We start from the raw sequence: 12,876 nt of genomic DNA, 5'->3' as shown, positions 1-12,876 counted from the left end.
CATAATTCCATAGAAGAACTATGGTTTGGTTCCATTTGGGAACCAGTTTAAATTCAGTGGTCTGTATTGTAGATCCAAACTAAATTCTTTCAAACTATGAAGACAAACATAAGAAATCACGTAGTAAATAGTTATTAATAAGTGTTAAACAAACCAGAATATGTTTTATATTTTAGATTCTTCAAAGTAGCTCTTCTTGCTTAGATGACAGTTTTGCACATCTTGGCTGGATTGGCTGGAATTCAGGCTTTTCAGTTAATTACTTGTATTTTTTGCTTCTTAATGTGGCTAGAACTACTAAGTGGAGTTATGTATCATAACTAAATTTTGGGAGTGAACCACGCCCTCACTCCTCCCACTTCCTTCCCTATTTAAACCGTCACTTCCTCTCTACCTGCTCATTGAACAACCTCGCACCACCTCCTCCACATCTTCCTCCTTCTTTAATTTTATTCTCTTCTCATGTTTCTCTTCATGTGAGGGGGGGCTTCGGCTTCACGCTTTACAGCGAAGCTGCCCCGAACTCCATCCCAAATACTCTTGAGTTCGCTCCCCCTCTTTCTTCTTCTCTGCCCAGTGAAGGGTGTGGGTCAATACTAGCAAACTACTAGTAAAGAAAAAATTCTTTCAGTTATTGAATATTTTCAGATTGACTGAACTTCATTTCTTAAAGTATATGTTATGATGATTTAACTGGCACTCATCAGGACCACCTCAGGAAAGAAGGAGTCACCAGCCTCAGAAACTACAGGTTAACAGCTCCCCAGATAGGAGCACCTAAATGCTTCTTCACAGAGTATTTTGGTTTGTTTAACACTTTTAAGTTACTACATGATTCCTTATGTGTTCCTTCATAGTCTGGATCACTTCAGTATTCATTTACTATGTAGGAAACCTTTTGAAGTTCTAAAGATGTTAAAGATGTTTTTTACTAAGTTATAAGACAGAAGCTAATACTATCTTTTCACGTGGCTTTTACCATGTACTGGAGTCCAGAATATGCATTTGGTGCATTGTCTGTTTGCATGGACAATTCAAGGCAGACGCCGCTGGTCACGATCATTAACACCTACTGCACTCGCCTGTTTACTGTGGATGGTTATTCACACTTTAATGATTAATGATGCGTTTCTGCTACATGTGACACTGTGGATAAATAAGAGATCACTTAAAAATGATGAATTGAAAACCTCTGGAATATGATCAAGAGGAAGATGGATGATCACAACCCATCAGACCAGACAAAACTGATTGAATTTTTGCACCAGGAGTAAAGACATAAAGTTATCCAAAAGCAGTGTGTAAGACTGGTGGAGGAGAACATGATGCTAAGATACATGAAAACCAGGATTATTCCACCAAATATTGATTTCTGAACTCTTAAAACTTTATGAATATGAACTTTATTTGAGGTCTGAAAGCTCTGCATCTTTTTTGTTATTTCAGCCATTTCTCATTTTCTTCAAATAAATGCTCTAAATGACAATATTTTTATTAGATCACCCACGCTCACAAAATAAAACATTACTCCCTGTACATTTATGTTAATAATACTTTATACAGTAATGTAAAAAAGATATAAAATAATCAATATATTTTTTTGGAGTAATCTGTTTTTTATGTGATTTCCTCCCATTCATTTTAGAATACGACTCATTATTGGTTTTTATTTTTTGTTATGTTCTTTTATTGCAATTTCATTAATGGTGCTCTACAGCGTCTACAGCATTGAGAGTTATTTAACAGTCAGCTGAAGCTCATTCTGAACTCTAATATTTATTCTAATATTGAAACCTGTGAAGGTGACATTTCTGCTTCTAATTAATGTTCACAAAATTACCTTTTTGAACAATAATTAGGATTATGCGTCAAACTTTAGTGGCTTTCTGAATAACGAACACAATAATTTGTGTTTGTAAAGCGTTTGCAAGTGTAAATAGTTCTGAATTAGAGCTGCCTGATATGACCTTAAACCGAAATCACGATTAATGGAACCTTTTACATTAATGGTAGGATGGTGTGAGATACTGCATGTGTGTACCAAGAATATATTATAGAAGGCAGTAATTAGCACCCACAGTGGACAGTGCAGTGCAGAGAAAAAAAGAAAAAGTTCTGAAAAACAGCAACTGAGGTACAGTAACTAGTCTATAAATCAAAGTAGTATTTAGCTCATTTAATCCCGGTCTTTACCATAAACACACGTTTATGTGAATGTTGATTAAATAATGATGTAATAGTGGTGTTTTAACTATGCCTGTTTCACATTTTCATTATCTAATTGCTGCATCAACTCTTGCCAGTAACAGCTCATCAAAACCATATAATTACTGCATTTTTAAATACACAAAATTAACTCTAAGTCAAATTGAGTTCAGTCTGTTTTTTTCTGGCCTTTATAAAATATAAAATAGTCCCATTTTATCATGTGGCCCCTCGGGAAAATGAATCGCCCAGACCAACAGTGTGGTCAGTGTGTAGGATCTGGACAAATCCATGATCTCCATTTAGAGAATTTGGCCACTAAACCATTGAGATCATTGAGCAAAATGGTTCTTTTTAATGTTATATTCACTCGTAAAAAAAAAAAGAGTTATTTGATAGTGAGTTTTTCCCAAAAGAACTCTGGTGGTAATGATCGTGACCGGCAGCATCTGGCTAGAATTGTCCATGCAAACACACAAGCTTATCTAGCAGAAATTAATCACATCCACATTCAATACAGGAGACTCCACACACATAAAAAAATATTTAGTTTATATATGTTTTATTCTATAAACTACAGACAACATTTCTCCCAAATTCCAAATAACAATATTTTAATTTAGAGCATTTATTTGCAGAAAATGAGAAATGGCTGAAATAATAAAAAAGATGCAGAGCTTTCAGACTTTAAATAATGCAAAGAAAACAAGTTCATATTCATAAAGTTTTAAGAGTTCAGAAATCAATATTTGGTGGAATAACCCTGTTTTTAATCACAGTTTGTAATCATGCATCTCTTGGCATCATGTTCTCCTCCACCAGTCTTACACACTGCTTTTGGATAACTTTATGCTGCTTTACACTCCTGGTGCAAGCAGTACAAGCAGTTCAGTTTGGTTTGATGGTTTGTGATCATCCATCTTACTCTTGATTATATTCCAGAGGTTTTCAATTTGGTAAAATCCATGAAACTCATAATTTTTAGGTGGTCTCTTAAAGGTGGTCTCTTATTTGGGACATGGCAAAAGTCATGGGACATGAAAATAGTATCTATACAATGACATTGTGGCCACAGTGGACTTTATTACAGCTTTTGGTTCTTCTAGTTTGGCGCTTATTTTTCTAGTATCCTTTAATACAGACTTATTTACACTGCAGCGAGTAACAAAGTCTCTAATTTATTCAAGCACTTTGTTTTTGTAGCCGCAGAGCGAAAGCTGAAAGATGATGGATAAACGCCTGCAGACATGTCTTCACAAATATCAGTGATGAATGTAAATGTGTTTTTTTTTTTGTATGTGAAAGACTAAAATTCCAAATATCTCACGTAATGAAAAAGTAAGTAAACTGATAGATGAACCAGTCAGTGTTGTTGTGTTTTTATTTATTCATGGGGAAACATTGTTCACACTGAATTAAGTAAATTCAGTGCATTCCTTTTTTTTTTTTTACTTTAATATTTACTCAAATAACAGATTTACAGGGACATAGATTCACAGGTTCCATGTAGACCTTGTTAAGGACATGTACTATCGTATTTTTCGCACTATAAGGCGCACATAAATTATCCCAAAAATCAATAGTACTCCACTGAAGTACAGAGTTATACTGGAGTTTCAGTTTAGTTCTCCAGCAGTATTAGCATTAGTTGCTAACCATGCTAAGTGCTAGCTCTTTCGCCATTCAGAGGTGAGTATTATTGGCCTGTATCCTGCTGCTAACCCCTGCTAGCACTGCTGGAGCAGCATTAGCATTAAACACGCTAAGTGGTAGCTCTTTTGCCGTTCAGGGGTGAATATTATTGGCCTGTAGCCTACTGCTAACCCCTGCTAGCACTGCTGGAGCAGCATTAGCATTAAACACGCTAAGTGGTAGCTCTTTTGCCGTTCAGGGGTGAATATTATTGGCCTGTAGCCTACTGCTAGCCCTGGCTAGCATTGCTGGAGCAGAATTAGCATTACCGTTAGCAGTTAGCTGCTAACACTAATGCTAATGCTCCAGCTTTAGTGGATATCTGAAGCGCTTAATTCACCCAAATAAACAGTTTTCAGAAGATAAATCTGTGTAGATCAACATCCAGTTTACTCATCTGTCTGAAATGTTAACATTACTTTACGTAGCTTAGCTTTACAGATCTCGCCACCCAGCAGAGAGACCTGCTGAGTTAGAAGGAAAACATGGCAACACCTCTTTTCCTTATTAGTATCGCATAAAATGCGCCTTATAATCTGGTGTGCCTTATGTATAAAAAATACCAGAAAATAGATATTTATTAATAGTACACCTTATAATCTAGTGCAACGTCTAGTGCGAAGCCAGGGTGATATTAGCTATCGGTTCGAAGTTCCCACGAAGCTTGTTTTAACACGGTAAACACGCAGGCTACAGTCCAATATACTCTGCATCTTATGCTAATGCTGCTCCAGCATTGCTAGCTGGGGTTAGCAGCAGGCTACTGGCAGATAATACTCACCTCTGAACGGCTAGCGGTTACCTTCTTAATTGTACTTCGCTGGTGGTTTTCCTCCATGGACAAATTCTAACCATTTGTTCATTAGCTCTGAATTACTGAGTAAAGCATATAAACACTAATGTGTTATTTGCACAAATAACACAGGAATGAACTGCAATGTTGTTCCTAGTGCTGTTAGCTCCTATCTGACGAGATAAGTATTTTCAGCTCTGCCTTTCTTTTACTAGCTGCTGCAGATAATGGAGGTTGAGGAAGGACGTCTTTTAAAATGTCCTTTTCTTTTCCATTCCAGCTTCAGCATTGAGCCCAACTACGATTTCCTCTACATCTACGACGGGCCGCACACCAACAGCCATCTGATCGGGACTTTTCAGGACAGCAAGCTGCCGGAGAAAATCGAGAGCAGCTCCAACGTCATGCACATAGCCTTCCGCAGCGACGGCTCCGTCAGCTACACCGGCTTCCATCTGGAGTACAAGGGTGAGCATGACGCTGCTGAAAAACAGCAGAAACACACATCCCAAGCCAAAACTCACACTGACGTTTTTTTTATTTATTTTTTAATGTGTTTTAAAAGCACAGGGAGTGGAGAAGCATTTGGAGTTTATAGCAAATTGCTTATGTTCTAATGTTTTTTAAATGAATATGCTGATCAGATTCATAAAAGCTGAATAAAACTCAAAAAACAAACAGCTAAATGAATATGTGGGACTGGGATAACACACAGTTTGGCATCCTTTCTTAGCCCCTCTTTAGGCTTCTAGGTTTAACTCCCAGAAGCCCCATTTATTTAAAGTTATTAATTACTCATAGTGGAGAACTAGAAAAAATCGTGCAGATTCTGCATTTTTTTAGTCAACTTAACTTAAAATCAATGTGTTTCCACAGAAACAGCTCCCAGCTTACAAATATTTTCTACTATCAGTTAAAAAAGTCCATCATTCATTCATGTTGAATCTTATAAATGAACTTTTTTTCCATTTCTTCCTCTCGTTAACAAAGTGTACAAAAACTCTGAATTTTCTACTCCAGCCTCGTTACTCCTATTTCATTTCAGCTCGTTTTCATTCCGCCTTCTCATCCTTCAATAAAACCCCTATCCAGATAAATCTCTCCATCCAGATAGAGTGAATCTGATTGTGATTGGATGTAGAGAAGTATAAACATAAACCATTCCAACTCCCTATTGGCTTATACTGTGATCCATCACACCTGCACACGCCCCCCACACACACACTCCAGCAAGAACATAGCAGACGTATGTAGTCTAGTAAGAAGATGATCCGTGCAGAGACTCAAGAGAACTCCAGCTTTACAAACTCCAGTCCAACTAAGCTTTAACTTTAATATATTTACTTTATTCTACTAAAATACATTCATTTACAATCAGCATCTATGCAGCTGAAACAGGGAACAGCCTGGGGGGGGGGGGGGGGGTTCGGTCTAACCTTTTGTTCTTAATGCCACCCCCCCCCCCACCCCCCCACTTTACATTACTTTTACTTTTATACTTTAAGTAGATTTGAACTACAGGAGTATTTTATACACTAGTGATGCAGTTGGAACAGAGGTGGAGTCTGGCTTCTCATGTATCGGAGGAGACATGTGCTAGTCTTCATCCTCCATGTTGTGTCGTAGCATCGCTAGTGATAGAGGATATACAGCTGAGTATCAGCTGAATAGGTGGGACAATCAGTCTAGCTAAACTGGGGAGAAAAAATGGCAGAAAAATAGAAATAAATCTTTTTCTCCCCTTGCAAAACTACCCACATAGGTAAACTTTAATTTGAGTTACCTTTTATGTATCAGGAATACCAGGACCAGGAGAAACAAATGCTGAAATGAGTCAAACACTTTAAACAGTTTATTGACAAAGGGGATAAGCATATAAGGATAGTCTGAAGCATAAAGGCAGCATAAATAAACAACATACCAGAGTCAGGAGAAAGCAGGGTCGGTACACAGAGAATCAGTTAGAAGAGAATAAGCAAAAGTTAAGTTTAAATAACAAGCTAAGTTGGCAACAGAGAGCAACAAATAATAAACTGGGCAAAGCTAAAAGGAGTAAACGGTAATACGGAAACCGGTCAGTAAATGATAAGGAAAACTAGATTCAATACTCAGCAGCTAAGAGCTGAAACTGAGGGGTATTTATACTCAGACGTCCAGATGCAGTAATCAGTAGCTGGGTGAACCAGAATGCCAAAGTGTCAGGTGCTCCGATGAGTTATTGTAGTCTTGAGAGCAAGAATGCTGGGAAATGGAGTTTTTGAGTTCAGAATAGGCAGACTGATATTATGTTCACTTTTTTTGTTTATTTATTTGCATACATACTTAATTTAATTTTTCATGGTATCTCATTTTTATTATTTGTTATATGTAAAATTAGTTTAAGGGCAACTGTAAAATAAACATAGATAAAAAAGTTAAAAAATATATATATATATTTTTAAATTTGAGGCTTTTAAATGATGATTTATGGATGGTGTTAAATTTGAAAGCATCAGTGTGGATGAGTCAGTTTTGAAATGAGACAGATGTGGGCAGATGTGATGGTGTGATGCAGCAGACTGTGTGGTTATGGGCTGTTTTGTCTGTGTGTTTCTGTAGCTAAGCTACGCGAGGCGTGCTTTGACCCGGGCAGCGTGATGAATGGCACGCGGCTGGGCACCGACTATAAGCTGGGCTCCACCGTGACCTTCCACTGTGAGCCGGGTTACCAGCTGCAGGGCTACTCCACCCTCACCTGCGTCATGGGCCAGAACAACCGGCCCGAGTGGAACCGGGCTCTGCCCAGCTGCCAAGGTGACCACTCACATCCTCTCTCTCCACAGAATTCATTTTATTCCTCACAGAACAACATTTTACTTTTATTTTACTGTAGTTCATCACACCTGAGTTTAATCTCTCTAGCCATATCTAGGCCTGATTACTGCCACACCTGTTCTCAATCAGGAAATCACTTAAATAAATAGGACCTGCCTGACAAAGCGAAGTAGACCAAAAGATACTCAAAAAAAAAAAACTAAACATCATGCCAAAATTAAGATCTATAAGTCTGAAAAAGGTTATGAAATCATTTTTAAAGTGTTGTGACTCCAGCAAACCACAGAGAGAACTATTACCCACAAATGGCAAAAACATGGAACACTGGTGAACCTTCCCAGGAGTGGCTGGCCGACCAAAATTACCCTAAGAGCACAGTGTTGACTCATCCAAGAGGTCAGAAAAAAAGTCCCCACAACAACATACAAAGAACTGCAGGTCTCACTATCCTCAGTTAAGGTCAGCATTCATGAATCCACTATAAAAAAAAAAAAAAAAAAAAAAAAACGAGAGAAAAAGGCCTGCATGGCAGAGTGCCAAGATGAAAAATACTGCTGAGCAAAAAGAACATTAAAGCTTACTGATCCCCAAAACTTTTGGTAAAAATATTCTGTAGACTGAGGAGTCAAAAGTTGAACTTTTTGTAAGGTATGTGTGCCGTTACATTTGGAGAAAAACTAACACATCATTTCAGAAAAAGATCATCATACTGAATGTAAAACATGGTGATGGTAGTGTGATGATCTGGGTCTGCTGGATAACTTGCTGTAATAGATGGAAGCAGGAATTCTGCTGTTTACCAGATAATCCTGAAGGAGAATATCCTCCATCTGTTCCTTAATGACCTCAAGCTCAGGAGTACTTGGGTTCTGCAGCAGGACAATGACCCAAAGCACACAAACAAGTTCACCTCTGAATGACTTAAAAAAAACTAAATGAAGGTTTTGGAGTGGCCTAGTTAAAGTCTGATTGAGATGCTGGAAAAAAAAACAAGACATTTATGCGGGAAAATTCTCCAATGTATTTAAATAATTCTGTAAAGAAGAGTGGAACAAAATTACTCCACAATGCTTGATTGCATTTGTTGTAGTTGCTATGGGTGACACGACCAAGTTATTAGGTTTAGAAGCAAAACACTTTTCTCTCCTTTAATAATAAATAATATCTTCACTATATGTTAAGTGCTGCTAATTACAAACTAATACTAGGCATATTTATGTAATAATCATTCTCACTCAATATTTTGCCTAGTTTATAAAACTCTATAAATACATTCATAGCACACTATAATGCATTTATAGGGCATTATATATATATATATATATATATATATATATATATATATATATATATATATATATATATATATATGGCTATAAATATTTATAAAAATGGCACAAAAAACATGTTTATTATGTATTATGAGTTTTAATTATAATATATATCATAAGCTGTGTTACTGTATGTAATTTGTCAATACCCAGAAACTCAGTCAAGGCTTGCAAAGTGCATTTTAATATATATTCAAAGCAAATAAGTGTGGTGTTATTTTACTATTTCTATGGAGAACGGCAAAAAATAATAAGAGACCACTTAAAAATGATGAGTTTCTTTGATTTTACCAAATTGAAAATATATAATATAATCAAGGTACCACTTTAAAATAAGACTACATTCATAAAGGGTTTGTAAATGGATTACAATTAGTTTATTAATGGTTACTAATTAGTTGTAATTAATAATAATCAGTTATAACACATATGTAGAAAGGGCAACAATTTAGATGGCTGTGGGTTCACTATTTGACAAACAAAAGGTCACTGATGGTCATTGTTGATGTTAAGGCATTTACATCCTAATTAGTAACCATTAATTAACTAATTGTAAACTATTTATAATCCATTTATAAAGGAAGTCTTATTTTAAAGTGGTACCAAAATCAAGAGGAAGATTGACAAGCCATCAAACCAAGCTGAACTGCTTGAATTTTTGCACCAGGAGTAAAGGCATAAAGTTATTCAAAAGCAGTGTGTAAGACTGGTGGAGGAGAACATGATGCCAAGATGCATGAAAAAAAACTGTGATTAAAAAACAGGGTTATTCCACCAAATATTGATTTCTGAACTCTTAAAACTTTATGACTATGAACTTGTTTTTTTTTTTCCTTTGCATTATTTGAGGTCTGAAAGCTCTGCATATTTTTTTTTTGTTATTTCAGCCATTTCTCATTTTCTGCAAATAAATGCTCTAAATGACAATATTTTATTTGGAATTTTGGGGAAAGGTTGTCTGTAGTTTATAGAATAAAACAACAATGTTTATTTTACTCAAATATAAACCTATAAATAGCAAAATCAGAGAAACTGATTCAGAAACTGAAGTGCTCTCTTCATTTCTTTTTTCCAGAGCTGTATATACTACTTCCTGTCACATGACATTTGAAAAAAAAACTTTTAAAGCTATTTCTAACATACACTCAAGCTCAAGTAAGCATCCCATTTATATGTGTTAGTAAATAATAATAATCTAGTAAAAAAAATCATAGCTTCAAAAATGAGAGGATGGATAGATGTTTAATGCAGGCCCTCTCGATTTTTTCAGCACAGTGTTCTACTTTTTCTCTCTGTACAGAGAAGATGTCCAACTTTTGGACAGTCTGTGTCCACTTTATCCTAGTTTTCGCTCACACCCAAATACCAGCTGCTCCCGTCCCTTACCTCAGCCCCTACTTCTGCTCCAGATGGCTCTTCTTAACACGGCGTTTAGCTGTGCAGCATGCGCTAAATGTTCATCTGCTATCGACCACCATAAACGCAAAACCTTTATTTTCAAATACCATATGGTATGGGCCATCTGCCAGGGTTTCATATCTACCAGAGAGGTGTTGTATGTGGAGATACAGTGGATCGTACAGTACTTACACACTGATAAAGCATGTCACATAACACGTAAAACAATGTGCTTTAGTTTAGTTCGTTTTTTGCATGTAAATCTGCCTCTGAATGTGGTTACATAAACTACTGTAAGTGGACAGAGTATTAGATCGCCTTCTTTTTCATAGTTTCTTCTTGAAATCAAGAGTATTAAGTGGGCTTTTGTTGGAGTTACTGCCTTAAATGTCCAGGAAAAACTCTTAACAAGATTTTAACAACATTGCTGCTGAATAAAATACAGTATTATATACTTACTGACAAATTAATAATAAGGACAACAAGAAGTTATGAGAATACAATGATAATATATTAAAATGATTAGTGTATTAACTTTATTGAGAAAAACAAAGTGTACAATCAAAAAGGAGGCTCTCATAAATTGCTGGAGCCTAAAATCTGGATGTACCCTAATTTTCGAGCTATTGAGCGCACCTGAATGTAAGAGAGAAGAATTAGTAAATATACAAATGAGTAAATAAACAGGCCGCACCTGTCAATAAGACGCAATTATTAAAGTTATATAACATGATATATTTACACAGGAAGATGTTACATACGTGTGTTTAATTAAATAAAGGCTACGTACACAAATTATGTTCACATACTACAGACAGTACACAAAAGGCATGTACTCAACGTACTCAATCATGCTGGATGTTTTTTGGGCATAACATGCAGTAAACTAATCAGTGTGTCACTTGACATCTCTTTTAAGAGCCAGGTACATTTTAAGATTTAGGCACATTGCTATTTGAACAGCGCAGCTGCTTGGACATGTCTAACGTTTCTCAGCAGAGGAAATTGACACTATGGTGGCGTTCACAATTCACTGGCAAGATAGCAATAAACCTCTGACTGTTGATATTTGTCTAGGTTGGGCAATAAAACTGAAACACCTGTCATTTTAGTGCGGGAGGTTTTTTATGGCTAAATTGGAGCAGCCTGGTGGCCAATCTTCATTAATTGCACATTATTGCACCAGTAAGAGCAGAGTGTGAAGGTTCAATTAGCAGGGTAAGAGCACAGTTCTGCTCTAAATATTGCAATGCACACAACATTATGTGTGACATACCAGAGTTCAAAAGAGAACAAACTGTTGGTGCACGTCTTGCTGGAGCATCTGTGACCAAGACAGCAAGTCTTAGTGATGCATCAAGAGCCACGGTATCCAGGGTAATGTCAGCATACCACCAAGAAGGATCAACCACATCCAACAGGATTAACTGTGGACGCTGTAAGAGGAAGCTGTCTGAAAGGGATGTTCGGGTGCTAACCCGGATTGTATCCAAAAAACATAAAACCACGGCTGATCAAATCACGGCAGAATTCAATGTGCACCTCAACTCTCCTGTTTCCACCAGAACTGTCCGTCCCCACAATAAATTACTGTGCTCTAAAACCAGGTGTTTCAGTTTTATTGTCCAACCCCTGTAGATACTGTATATTCAGAAGCACTGTTGGTATTTAAATAAGGCAGGTGCAAGGCGTGACAGTAGACTGTTGATGGGGTGTAAGATAGCAATGAGCATCACGGCACACCTTGTACAAAGTGTACGATAGGGCTTCTAATGTTAAATTTAAACAGTATTTTTTTTGTGGACTAGGCTATGTGATTTCTGATCTTTATTATATAATATAATCTGAGTGTGCGAGACGATTGTGAACGAGCTTCAGGATGGCAGTTTAAAAATGAATTGAAGTTGCTTTTAACTGCGTGTGAAAACTGACCTCGTTGACCGGCGCAAATAATGGATCCACAAAATCAGAAAAACAGCTTGACTCTTAATGCGCTTCGTTCAGGATAAACTCGTACCCCTGCTGAATTATTTACACCAGAGTTTACCGTGGAAGCATTCAGACAGACATACGGACACACACACACACACACATGCTTCCCTAAGGGGAATTTCAGCTGCAAAACAGCAGCCACATAGAGTGAACGCAAGGGTGCACAAACACATATTTGCTCATGCATACACACAATGCAGTATAGTTCATAAAGTGGAAAAACTGTAACTGAAAAAAAAAAAAAAACGAGCTCAGACGCATGTTTAAATGCTCAGCTTAGGTCAAGAGCTTTAATCAAAAACTGCTCATTTTTTAGAACATACTAGGTCTACATTTACAATTATTTACATTTAAGGTATTTAGCCGACACCCTTATCCAGAGCGACTTAAAACAACAGCGCTTTATTGTTCACTTAAGCAATAGAACACGAGAGGAACTGTGTTATCACCAATAACATCACGGCTGTGATTCGGTCGTAGATCATCAAAATGAATAACGAAAATAAATTAAAGAACTTTAAGAAATTAAGAAAGAATATGCTTTAATACGGACTGTGCCTTCCGCCAAAAAGTAGTTCCACCTCAACTGTAACAGAACTGAAACTTAGCTGTGGTGTATAGTTTATACAGACTAACACCACGAAAGTTAGC

At 36.8% G+C, this 12,876-nt stretch overlaps 1 protein-coding gene across 2 annotated transcripts in view; it reads left to right on the top strand.

The window, feature by feature from the left end:
• The window catches only part of csmd3a (CUB and Sushi multiple domains 3a), a 777,572-nt gene that overhangs the window by 432,983 nt on the left and 331,713 nt on the right, over positions 1–12,876 (top strand). For both annotated transcript variants that reach the window (XM_049467549.1, XM_049467548.1), the window contains exons 29-30: positions 4,971–5,158; positions 7,289–7,483. In XM_049467549.1, the coding sequence (XP_049323506.1) occupies positions 4,971–5,158; positions 7,289–7,483 (383 nt within the window). The remainder of the gene's footprint in view (positions 1–4,970; positions 5,159–7,288; positions 7,484–12,876) is intronic.

The sequence above is a fragment of the Astyanax mexicanus genome, chromosome 1 (assembly GCF_023375975.1).
Source record: "Astyanax mexicanus isolate ESR-SI-001 chromosome 1, AstMex3_surface, whole genome shotgun sequence".
NCBI lineage: Eukaryota > Metazoa > Chordata > Actinopteri > Characiformes > Acestrorhamphidae > Astyanax > Astyanax mexicanus.
Note: the sequence above shows the minus strand (reverse complement) of the source record. Positions and strands in the feature narration are given on the sequence as shown.